This window comes from Ursus americanus, chromosome 9 (assembly GCF_024610735.1).
Source record: "Ursus americanus isolate L20-20 chromosome 9, mUrsAme1.1.p, whole genome shotgun sequence".
Lineage (NCBI taxonomy): Eukaryota > Metazoa > Chordata > Mammalia > Carnivora > Ursidae > Ursus > Ursus americanus.
In genome coordinates, this window is record NC_142135.1 from 75,835,516 (window position 1) to 75,847,933 (window position 12,418).

Below are 12,418 nucleotides of genomic sequence, written 5' to 3' on the forward strand. Positions count from 1 at the left end.
ACTGCTGGATGGCAGGGCTAAAGTATGTTTAGTTTTTTAAGAAATTGCCAGACTGTCTTTTGAAGTGGCTGTACCATTTTTTAGTCCCACCAGTGGTGAATGAGAGAGCTCTGTTGCTCCATGCCTTCACCAGCATTTAATGTCACCAGTGTCCTGGATTTGGCCATTCCAACAGATGTGTTAATGTTATCTCATTGTTATTTTAACATTCTTGTTTTTAAGTCATATCTGGAAAATGAAAAATGCCAAGGCATTTTTAACCAGGTCATAAGATGCTTTATTTTGGTAGTGGGAGAAATATTGTTTTACTTGCCTTTTCTCTCTTTTGTTGGATTTGTTTTATCACTTGTTAGAGTCACTGTCTTTGTGTATTTGCAATTTTAATTCCCATTAAATGTTTCTTTTCTACATACATTTCTATCTGGGTATCATTCTGGACTTCTCGGACTCTCAGAAAGTCTTGAAATGCTTAATCTCTTGTTTGTTTGTTTCTCTAATCCCTTTCTATTATTCTTCCCTATTAAATTTTAGTAGTAGCTTTTTTGTTCTAACTTTTTACATTTAATGAAACAGCATTCACTCCATTGCTGGAACACACACAGAGAAATAAATACTAATAGAGAAGCAGAGGGAGACCCTCTGATATGCCATTATGTATCTCATACGCATGTGCTATATCATATTTCACATGTTTTAAGCCAGTTTTAAGACAACGTTGTTAGTATGTTATGTTGATGAAGTGTCTGATTTCATAGATGGTACACTGATCTCTTATGGTCATGGTAAACTGACATACAGATGATTTCAGCAAACTCTTCCAGGGTTCCTGAGATCTTGGTCAGTCTGAGATGACGAGTGCACTGGTACCTAGTGATTCCAAATCCTCAAACCCATGCCTGTCCAGGCTATAATTTACACATGAAAATCAGAATAAAGGAAAGTGACTGGGAGCTAGTAAATAAGCTCATCTACCATCCAATAAATTCTATCTTCCACATTGAAGTCTCTCAACAACTGGGGGAATGTCACTTCACGGGTCCTGGAGGTCCAAGAAACCTGTGTGAATCCCATTTGCTCTCTCACCCCAGGAGCTGTGTATAGCACCAGATAGTGGTTTCCCCATCTGCACCGTATCATTTCTAACTCATGACAACCACATTCCTTCCAAGAGTACTGAAAAAATTAATGAAATGCTTTTTAAAAAGTGCTTTTGGATCTTTAAGTGAAAGAGATTATGCAAGTACAAGTGATATATTATTCTATTTTCAAATAGCAAGATTTGAATTTGAATTTACCCCATGCTTTTCTTTCCCTTTGCAATTACCCATTGAGCGGTGAACAGGCCCAAGTGAGTAATTATTTGGGTGTTGTGATTTTTGACTGAATACTATCAAAAGGCAGTTGTCTTTTATTTAGCACACTTAGTGTGACATTTGATTTAAGAGAATTTAAAAATAGAGAACAGTAAAATGTCAATGATTTCAAGCATAGTATACTACTAATAAGTGTGATCTAACACGGATTAAGACAACCCGCTTTTATTACTGATTTACTTGATAGCTTTTTATTTTTCAAAATTTGTGGCTTTAAATTATAGGCAATGTTTCAAAGAATGCTTTCCCAGTATGAATTTAGAAACACTATTTATAAAGGCTCCCCAAATGGATTTTTGTGCAAAAATATACTTCTAGTACTATATATTTTTTTTCCAAGTATAAAGGAGGTTTTTTAAGTGGTAAGTGAAAAAAAAATCCTATAATTGTTTTATTCATGCTTTGTATCCCTGCTATGGATGAATATTTTAATTGAAATCAACGGTCATACAAAGAAGAAATTAAATCTTATTCTCAAGTGTTGCTAAAACACACAAGCATAAGGATACATATGGGAAAGTATGGATCACTGATTAGTGGAGGATTGATATGTAAGCAATGATGATGTCAGGGAAATGGAAAATTCCAGACTGTTAGGGTCCCATGACTATGATGTTCCCAAGGGAGTTATGTTGATGTCCTGGCTTTTGTTCAACTTAGAAATCTCATGGTGATACTAACAAGAATTTACACCTTAATTTTTAATAACAAAAAACTGCTTTTGATAAAATTACCAGACATTAAACTCAAAACATATATCAGAATGAACTTTGACCTCCTTAGTGTTGAAATAGGTCTGTTTTTTAGAAACGCAGCTGATACAGTAAATCAGTCAGTGTAAGGAACAGCAAGGACACTGAACCCAATACCTTGCGGAAGTGCTAGCCAACTGTTACCTCTTATACATCACTCCAGACAAGGCTGAAAGTATTCTCCATTTCAGTAATGGCTTTATTTTCTCAGTTTCATGTGAAGTCTTGATGGAAGCATTAAGCAAATAAAATCCATACATTCAGCAACTTTTTAATGAGTGTGAGACTTTTTCCCCCCTAACAATTTAATGCTGCTAAATATAACTACTGTTTTTAGTGTAATACAATTTAAGTACAATATAACTCAATCTTATGAACTAAGCATCTACAATATAGTTCACAAAATTATCAGACAATAAATCTTTCTTAAATTTATTAAAAAATTTACAGTTTTCTAGAATTATTATAATTCAAATCTGAAAAGGACATGATTTTTTTTACTTTTAGAAAAAACTGTTCTAATAACTTGATATTAATATAGACTCCTAAGTTAAAACAGCTAGTATTTTAAATTTTATATGTCAATTGATTCTTTCAATTCCTTTGTTTCCTAAATGATTTTTAAGGACATTTCATACAATTATTAAAAAATTATAGCATTTTAAAATTCTGCTAAAAAATTACAGTAGGCATTACTTATTATAATAAAATTTGAACAATGTAACCCTTCTTGTATATTCATATTATCATTTTATCTCTGGAATTCCCTTGTGCAGAATGTGACCTGCTTACCACTATAGACAGACTTGTGGATTTAGCTAGCGTTGCCCTCTAACCCTTGGGATATATGAAAGAGATAATTTATCATATCTGGCCCTTTTGCTATACATCTTTTGGCAAGAATGGAAGTGTACACCATAAATCTCTTTGGTTATCTATCAATTTTATTTCTTGAGAAATAAAGTGCTGGAAAGGATTAGGAAAATATAGTAAAACTTAGCAAAAGTGAAGAACTCTAGGACCTAGATTAAGAAATATCACAAAAAAAATATGACAGGCCTACCCACCACCATCTCTAAGAGACACTTCCAGATGTGGACCTTTGTAAAATGGCATCATTTCCAGTGATAGCCAAGCCTTTTAGCACACAAGAAAAAGAAAATTTTAAAAGTCCTGCCTCTAACCTTTAGGGAGATTTGAAAACACAAGGGAATGCATGCTTATCCATATTGATGTCAGGTTGGTTTACAAGAGAAAAGAGCACGTCGTCTGGGGCTGTTGCACAGACTATACACAGCACATTTATAGGCCTCCTTTGGGTAATAGAGCCTCAACTCTTGTAAGTAACATCTATGAAAAAGTTTAGAAAAACACCTCCACCAAATATAAAGTCTCTGTTCTTAACCTGTAAAAGAACTATAACATTTTAGTATGTCTTCGTCTTCTCTAAAACAAGTAAGTGTTCATTTTATCTTACAGTTATTTATTTAAATCAAATAGTATAATGCATGTTAAGTAAAAACCACTTTTTGAGCCTCAAAATGCTTTCCAAAAATATTTTAATATGAAAATATATCTATTTCTGTTCAAGAAATGCAAACAGGTAAGCATGTGGTTTAATCTAATTGATAACTAGAAATCCTAGAGTCAAAAATGTGACACAGAAGGTAAATTAGAGGAAGTTAAATATTTTAATTCAGAATATTCAAAAGAAATTAATAGTCCCTTTCAACAGTTGTAATTCTTGCCTGCATGCCTAGGCGTCTGGATTCCAATGCTCTAGTTTGTGACTGTGATTTAATGTGGCTGGGGGAACTTATGCAAGGCTATGCCCGAAATGGCCAAACGCAGGCTGCCGCTACATGTGAATATCCCAGAAGCCTCCAGGGACGCTCCATCGCTTCGTTAACAGTAGAGGAATTCAACTGTGGTATGCAATTTTCTCTGTGCGTGTAAAATGGAAATGTCTTTTGCTTTGCCCCTTTCTTATAAAGGTTTGTTATATGATGTCGCATTTGACAAGCATAATATCAGAAAATGTGATCAAGGGATTTAGTTAAAAGTATGGTCAATTTCCTCTTCAGCATCTGCATTTTTATTTAAGGAAGTTTTTAGCATCATAAACAGAGCTGGGACGGTCCTTGAAGATCATTTAATTCAATTTTCAAATTTCAAAAGAGGAAATATTAAGGACAACTATTTTTCAACAAGGTCACAGAATACTGTGACCAGCATTAAAGTTTCCACTTATACCAGTATTACTTAAGGGCTAATAATCAATAATTGGGGTTTTTAAACTTTAGATCAAATAATTATTAATATTCATAATAGTAATGCAAACTTCGGATTTGGTAAGCATAGTTCATATTTTGACAGCTTTAATAATTCTGTCAGACTTTAATTGAAGATCCAAGTATAGCTTCTTAGAAATTATTTGGTTCTCACCTCACGAGTTTAATATAAATAAAAGAATATCTACCAGCATATCTATCTAATCTATTTTAATATATAGCTTTAAATATGAATAAATGAATATACATACATACGCATGTACATGTGTGATAATTGGGCTCCTTGAAAATTTACTCAGGTGATAGCTTACGGTAGAAATTTGCTTTCTAATGTCCCATTCACTGGAGGCTAATTTTTGAATTTCTCTAAGCAGGTCATTTGGAAAATTATATTAATATAATCTAATTCCATCCAGATTGAGAAGCAAAGTGACTTGGTCTTTATTTCCAAATAAATCTGAAATTTGTCCATACCTTCCACCTTTACTATCAACTTGGAGTTTATGTCATAGTCAGGTTTGCTGGGAATACAGAACATCTTAACTGCTGTTTCAGCTTTCATTTTCTTCCCTCTCCAATCTATGATACTTGGGGAGATCTCTTAAAACACAGATCTAATTATATAATTCTTTTGTAGCTTACCACACCTTCAAATGAAACACCAAATCCTTAGCAAGGTCGCACTTCCTATATGTTGTAGCCCTTGGCTACTCTGTAACCTTGATTCATTCTGCCCCTGCATCTGCTCAGTGATGTTTTAACCATCATGATGTTCTTTCAGTTCCTAGAAGTTCTTAAACTTTTTTCCTACTCAAGTACTGGCTATATGCTATTTACTCTGCCTACAATGTTCTTCTTGCTTCTCTTCATTTAGGAGCCCTCTTCTTAAATATTAAATGCTTGGAAAGGCTTTATTTAATTTCTCTCTCCACCCACCTTCCCCTACCACACCCACGCTGAGTCAGGTCCCTTTTTATAATCTATGAAATCACCATTTATGTTTCTCAGCACTTATTACAACATATTATTGCACATTTTTGTGTTCGTTTATTTTCAGTTGCTTCAATGAAACTATAAGTCCATGAATATAGAGACTTTGTCTGGGTCACTGTTTCATCACTGTCTTAGCACTGTGCCTGACACACTATAATGTTGAATTCTTTTTTCTTTTTTTTTTTTTAAGATTTTATTTATTTATTTATTTGACAGAGATAGAGACAGCCAGCGAGAGAGGGAACACAAGCAGGGGGAGTGGGAGAGGAAGAAGCAGGCTCATAGCAGAGGAGCCTGATGTGGGGCTCGATCCCACAACACCGGGATCACGCCCTGAGCCGAAGGCAGACGCTTAACCGCTGTGCCACCCAGGCGCCCCTGAATTATTTTTTAAAGTAAAAATATATAAATGAATCAAATCATTTTTCTAAAAAGGGTAAGGCCAAGATGTTGTTCATATGGACTTTTGATGACGTGGTTAAGATTAATAGAGATCTAGGTTAACATTCTCCAGACAGGTTAGATCTGGTTATTTATTAATGATTGGAAGTCTCAAATGATGCACTTACCAAAAAACAGTTTTAGAATTTGGAAAGGTTTAAAAACTTATGCTAAGTTTGCTGTAGAAAGACAAACTTCCCTTTTTTACATTGTTCTCTATAATTTAAATTCAATAATATCCGGTTCATTAAATATCAATCACCCCACTTCCTTATTAAAATAATTTAAATGCTTCCATGTTTTACCACTAATTATTATTTGAGAATGGAAACAATCATTTATATTAATAAGTAATTTTGCTCAACCAGTTTTGAGGTCTAGTTAGAGGGCTAATTGTCTAGAAGAGTGCCTGCAAAATTGCAAGCTCAACTGAAGTACTTGGCTTGAAATATTGACCCAAAAAATCAAACTCCTCCCATAAATATGGCTGTATTGAACTACTAGAAATAAAAGCACAGGGAAATTAATTTACCTCATTGGAGATTCCTTTATGCAGTGACTCTTTCAAACTTCAGAAGTTTTGTTCAATATACGTCTAACATCGAAACTGGAATATTATTGGGTAAATGCAGTACAGTTTGTAAAAGTTTAATGTAGAAGGAAATTAAAATTATCTGTTGTCCTTTGTCGGTAATCTCTTAGAGGACTGTAATTCTGTATCTTTAAAAGGATACCAATAATTCTTCTGTTACAGAGAGTCCTCGAATTACTTTTGAGCCCCAAGATGTGGAGGTTACGTCAGGGAATACTGTCTACTTTACTTGCCGGGCTGAAGGAAACCCCAAACCGAAGATTATTTGGATACATAACAAGTAAATACTGAGCGCGGGCATGTGTTGTATTCTCTTTCCAATTTCATTAAACTATTTATCTTCCTTTTTTTCTTATAATAATATTTTTTTATTATATTATATTAGTTACCATACAGTACATCCCTGGTTTTTGATGTAAAGTTCGATGATTCATTAGCTGCGTATAACACCCAGTGCACCACGCAATACGTGCCTTCCTTACTACCCATCACCAGCCTATCCCATTCCCCCACCGCCCTCCCCTCTGAAGCCCTCAGTTTGTTTGTTTTATTTATCTTTCTTCAACTAGTTTATCTGGAGGTGAAATTTCCAAAATTGTTGGTATTTCTGGACATTTCATAAAAATGTCTTTTAACTTTCATCTTTCGACTTGTTCAAAGTATCTGGAAGACTTCTTAAAATTGTAAATTTCCAGACATCAATGATTGTGAAATTGAGTAAAGGAATTTTGTATAATTTCTAGAAGGAAATATTGGGATAATAACAAACTAGTATGTTTTAAAATTGAACACAATTTGATATAACCTCACCTTAATTATTTTATTTTATTATTTTATTTTATTAATTTATTTTTAAAGATTTTATTTATTTATTTGACAGAGAGACAGCCAGAGAGAGAGGGAACACAGGCAGGGGGAGTGGGAGAGGAAGAAGCAGGCTCCCAGCAGAGGAGCCTGATGTGGGGCTCGATCCCAGAATGCCAGGATCACCCCCTGAGCCAAAGGCAGACGTTTAATGACTGAGCCACCCAGGCGCCCCTCACCTTAATTATTTTAGTTTCAAACTGGTATTGTACATTTGGTGTTGCAAATTTCACATAGTAAATCAGTAAAACATTATGTAAGTGAATTGGCAATAAAATATATGAAAGATTATCTAAAATACGTCATTTATTTTATCCTTATTTTACTATTTGATAAAACATGATATCTATCAGTCTAAAAGTCTGTGAATATAGAGTTGAATAGTAATAACAACTTATAAAAAGTTAAAATAAAACTTTAAGAAAGGAGTGGGAAAGTAACATGAAATAGATAAATAGAATGAATTATATACTTAATACAATTCAATGATAGTACTTGGACAATTATATTATCACTAATTACATTATTGGTAACTAGCATGGTTTGCATGTGTCTCCTCCATGCCTCCACAAAATTTCATTGTTTTCTGTCATGTGTATAATCAACTCTAAATTTTTATGCTTTTCTTTATAAAATATTCTGCTATAGTTTGTGTCTTTTTTGTAATTGTATTTGTAATTGTAAAAAACTCAGGTATGTTTGTAAAATGTGTTTTTAATTCTAGCAAAAAAGTAATAAGTATAGGTTAAAAATAGCTTGGAAAGAAGGCAATTATGAATACTATTAAATCTGGAATCTGGCCCAGGAGAAAGACTTCAATTGATAGAAGACTTCAATTTATTTCCATCTGGAGATTGTTCAAGGGTACTTGAGAAATAGAAATTGCTGCTTGTAATGTCTTCAGACTGCTTGCTCTGCCTTCTTACAGTTTAATTTCAGTCATTATGTGTTCAAGGTTATAAAGGTACTGACTAGTATTCAGAAAGGGACAAATAAAAAATCATATTGCAGGATGGAAGGTATGACATAAGGGTTTTAAATATGGTGACTAAAGAAACTAAAATGCATTTTAAAAGAAACAAAGAAATTGAAAAAGAAGGAATAAAATGAAGGAAAGGTGAAGTATAGGTAGAAATTTCTGTTATAATATTAGCCATTTCATATAGAAAAAAAATAGAAATGAAAGGGAAGAATTTATACCAAGAAATGTTTAACATTAACAAGTCTTGCTATTATTTGTCATCAAGTATTTTTTTAATAAAAAGATAATATATATACTGAGAGTGCATGAAATGGAAAGTATAGTACAGTAGATAATTTGAAACAAACATCAGTTTAACATAAACTAGGCTAAGAAAAAAATACTGCCAATTCATTAGAAGCTACCTAGGTGTTCCTTCCTTAACATTCTCCTGTTTTCTGCCCTGGAGATAACCTCTATCCTGACTTTAGGGTCCATAGAACAGTGGATTAAGAACTGATTAGACACAAGCAAAGGCAGAATTAGAGAATTAGAGGGTATGTCTGTTGGAGTAAATTAGCTGTCAGGAGGGTTAAGAAACATGGAACCTATAATCCAAAGGTTCAGGACATATCCACTAGGAATTCCAGAAAGAGAAGTTAGATATAATGAGCTGGAGTCAACTGTTAGAGAAGTACCAACGAGAACTTTTCCAAAAGTGAAAAAAATCATGAGATTTCAGATTAAGAATTGCACTGATTCCCAACCAGGACTTAAAAAAGAAATCTATATCTGGTTCAATATGATCAGAAAATTAAAAGAGATAAAATCTTTCTACCCAAGAAAATTGGCAGATTACCCTCAAATGCATAGGAATTACACTGACAGTTAACTTTACATATCAGAAGGTAATGGCATATATTTAGCTTGTTAAAGGGAAAAAATTTAGTTTCCTTCAGTTTTATATTCAGCTAAATTATTTGACAAGTAAAACAAAGACCTTTTCAAAGAGTTGAGCCTTACTTAGGGATATTTGCTAAAAGTATGATAAATAAGGAAGATATGATATGCAAGAAGCAAAGGTAAAAACGATGTGTTTTTAAATGTGTTGATAAATATGAATAAACTGAGATTGTTAAAGTATTGACCAAGTTTAAAATAAGAGAGAAGTAAAATGTTTGATGATACTAACAAAAATATAGTAAGGAGAGGGGACCTAATTAAATCATTTTCCATGTTTCGTTTTTGAAGTGTAGAATGATACTGAGTTTGGATTTTGAGAAGTTAAGAAGGCCTGTTAAAAATTATGGTAAAATATCAAGATAAGGAAGAGAATACAACTTTCATTCTAAGAGAAGGAAAAGAGTGATTAAAGAAAAACTGGATCAATCAACAAAAGGAAAGGAGAGCTAAAATTAATGTAAAGGGAAGGCAGAAGACAGAGAAAACGAACAAAATATCTCATCAGAAATAAGCTTAAATACATTAATAAAAACAATGAATGTACAGATTTAAATAACCTTTTGAAACACATTATAAGATTGAATTAAAAAATTCAGCTATGTGCTATTTATGTTTATTTAAAACATTAGGATACGGGGAGGTGGAAGCTAGATGGGTAAACATATAAAAGCAAAGTTGTGCTAAACAAAATAAAGGTGCTATATCCAGATTAATATCAACCAAAATAAATTTGAAAAAAAGTATAATTGCATATCGTTAGATCATAGTGATAAAAGCAACAATTCACCTGGAGGTAAGATTCACAAACCTTTGTATACCTAACAAAATAGCTGTCAAAAATAAAACAAAATTAAGAGGATTACTAGGATTAATTGGCAGAAAGTCAATTATAGGGAGAAATTACAGTACTCTTCTCTTAGAAAAAGTAAGAACAAAAATTAATGGGAATAACATAGGAAGGCTGGTTTTATAGGTAACACATATATCCGCTACATAAAAAGCTACACTATATGTTTTCAAGTAACTATGGAACATTTGTGAAAATTGATCACGTATAAAGAAACAAAAATCTCAACTCATAGTAAAGAACCAACTTCATAAAGACCCTTTTCTTTGAACATAATTTAATAAAGTTAGAAATCAACTATTTATCGATGTTTGGAGATTTTTTTAGGCTTCTCAGGAGGAGAGTAAAGTGATTACCAGTAACTAGAAATAACTACCAAAATAATTTTTTAATAAATGATTGATTGAATTCAAAGAGGAGAGAAAACATTCCAGCTGGAGAAAGAATGAGTAAAGGCATAGGATGGAAATCAGTTATGATTGGATTCAGGAAAGAGGGTAGATCATATTTGTTGGAATAGAGGTTTTACCTATGAGTGCAATAGGAAAAGATTGCAAACAACTGGAAAGCTAATGACTTCGGCATTTAATTTATAATCTTTGAGTGCCACTAGATGTTGAGCAAGATAGTCACATGACTAAAGAGGTTTCTAAACCAGCCATGCTTTTCTTAAGGTTGAGGTTCTAGATTGTGGGAATTTTGGCCATTTAAAAAAAATTGAAACTGTGTCAAATATTAGTACAATACTTACAGTAGATTACAAGCAAGGCTTGTAATTACATTCTACTTACAGTTTTTCACTATATGCCTTCTTATGGGGAAGATATTTTAAATTTGCGGGCATAGATGATAACTTATTCATCTTTATATTTCTGGTACCTAGCCAAAGGGCCTAGTTCTTAGAAAGCAAATTGCCTTTAATAAATCAAATGTGTTTTTTGGCACATTTTCAAGGGGATTGGGTTTTTACATATGATTGCTACTTGGTTTGCATCAAATTGACAATGTGGTACAAATATTGAATCATGAAGACTTGTTTTGAATTTTTGAAGGAACATCATGATTCATGAGCAAACAGTGTAATGAAGAAGATAGGAATAAAGGGGGAAATAACCAGGAAAAGGAATGGTGCATTTTAAATTTATGAATGTGATGTGCTGCTGTTGGTTTTAAATCATTTTAAAGAGTGAAAATTGGTGAATTCTATTGCATTGTCTAGCCAGAAGATAGATCATGTACACATTTGGTAACTTTTAATATTTTAGGAGTTCAGTTTTAGAACAATTTTTTTTGCCAACTTTGCTTTATTTCTCTGTGTGTAATGTGTGTATACAACTATTTTTCTCCTTCTTCTCTTCTCCCTCCTTTTTCTTTTGTCTAAATTCTCTATCACATGGAGGCTGAGACAAATGCCATCTTGTTACTAGTCTTTCCTTTTACAAGACTCTACCTCCATGAAGGAAGGGACTGTGTCCGTCATATCATTACAAGGAGTTGGGAAGAGTTAAATTATAGTTTATTATAAAAGGATATAACTCAGGAACAGCCAGATGGAAGAGATGCATGGGGCAAGGTATGTAAGAGGGGGTACAGAGCTTCTGTGCTTTCTAAGTATGACACTGCCCAAATCTCTATGTGTTTACCAGCTCAGAAGCTCCTAGAACAAATTTTAAAGAAACTAAATCATCCTTGGAAAAGGTGCAATTCCATTATTGCTGGCCTGTTCCATTGCAAGTAGTCTTAATTGGGTTCAAGGTTAGATGATTTTAGAATTGTATTTAAAATAATTAGTCTAATACTAAATAAGACTTTTGAATTTGTGCACTTAGAAAAAAAAACACATTACCTGATGTTCATTGCATGTTACTGACACTGAGTATTTGTGGCCGTCTATACTTACAGGAGTATCTAACATCTAGTTTCCTATGCTTTGCATTGCTGGCCATTGAAAAGCAATATTGTTTTCCCTAAAGCTAATGTCTTCAAAAATTGGAACTTAAAGTTCTCATTGACTAACTGGTAGTTCTTAAAATTAGGCTTTTCAGTGGGTGAAGAAGAACAGATTGCCTCTATCTGTCCTGTCTTCTCTTCTGCTCCACTCTAAAAGAATGGATGTGAAATATCACCATTATGTGCCTTTTTATCCTTTGTGATGAAAATTGCTGAATAAGGATGGTTTCTCCATCTCTTTAGTGCTTTAGTTTTTACATATATGAAAATAAAATGAGTTATTATTCTTCAGTGTTGGCACATTTTTTTAAAGATTTTATTTATTTATTTGTGAGAGAGAGAGAACACAAGCAGGGAGAGTGGCAGGCAGAGTGAGAAGCAGGCTCCCCAC

At 33.2% G+C, this 12,418-nt stretch overlaps 1 protein-coding gene across 2 annotated transcripts in view; it reads left to right on the forward strand.

Annotated features, from left to right (window-relative positions):
• Positions 1 to 12,418, forward strand: part of PXDNL (peroxidasin like) — a 428,875-nt gene that overhangs the window by 298,754 nt on the left and 117,703 nt on the right. For both annotated transcript variants that reach the window (XM_045789101.2, XM_087864880.1), the window contains exons 7-8: positions 3,886 to 4,055; positions 6,605 to 6,722. In XM_045789101.2, the coding sequence (XP_045645057.2) occupies positions 3,886 to 4,055; positions 6,605 to 6,722 (288 nt within the window). The remainder of the gene's footprint in view (positions 1 to 3,885; positions 4,056 to 6,604; positions 6,723 to 12,418) is intronic.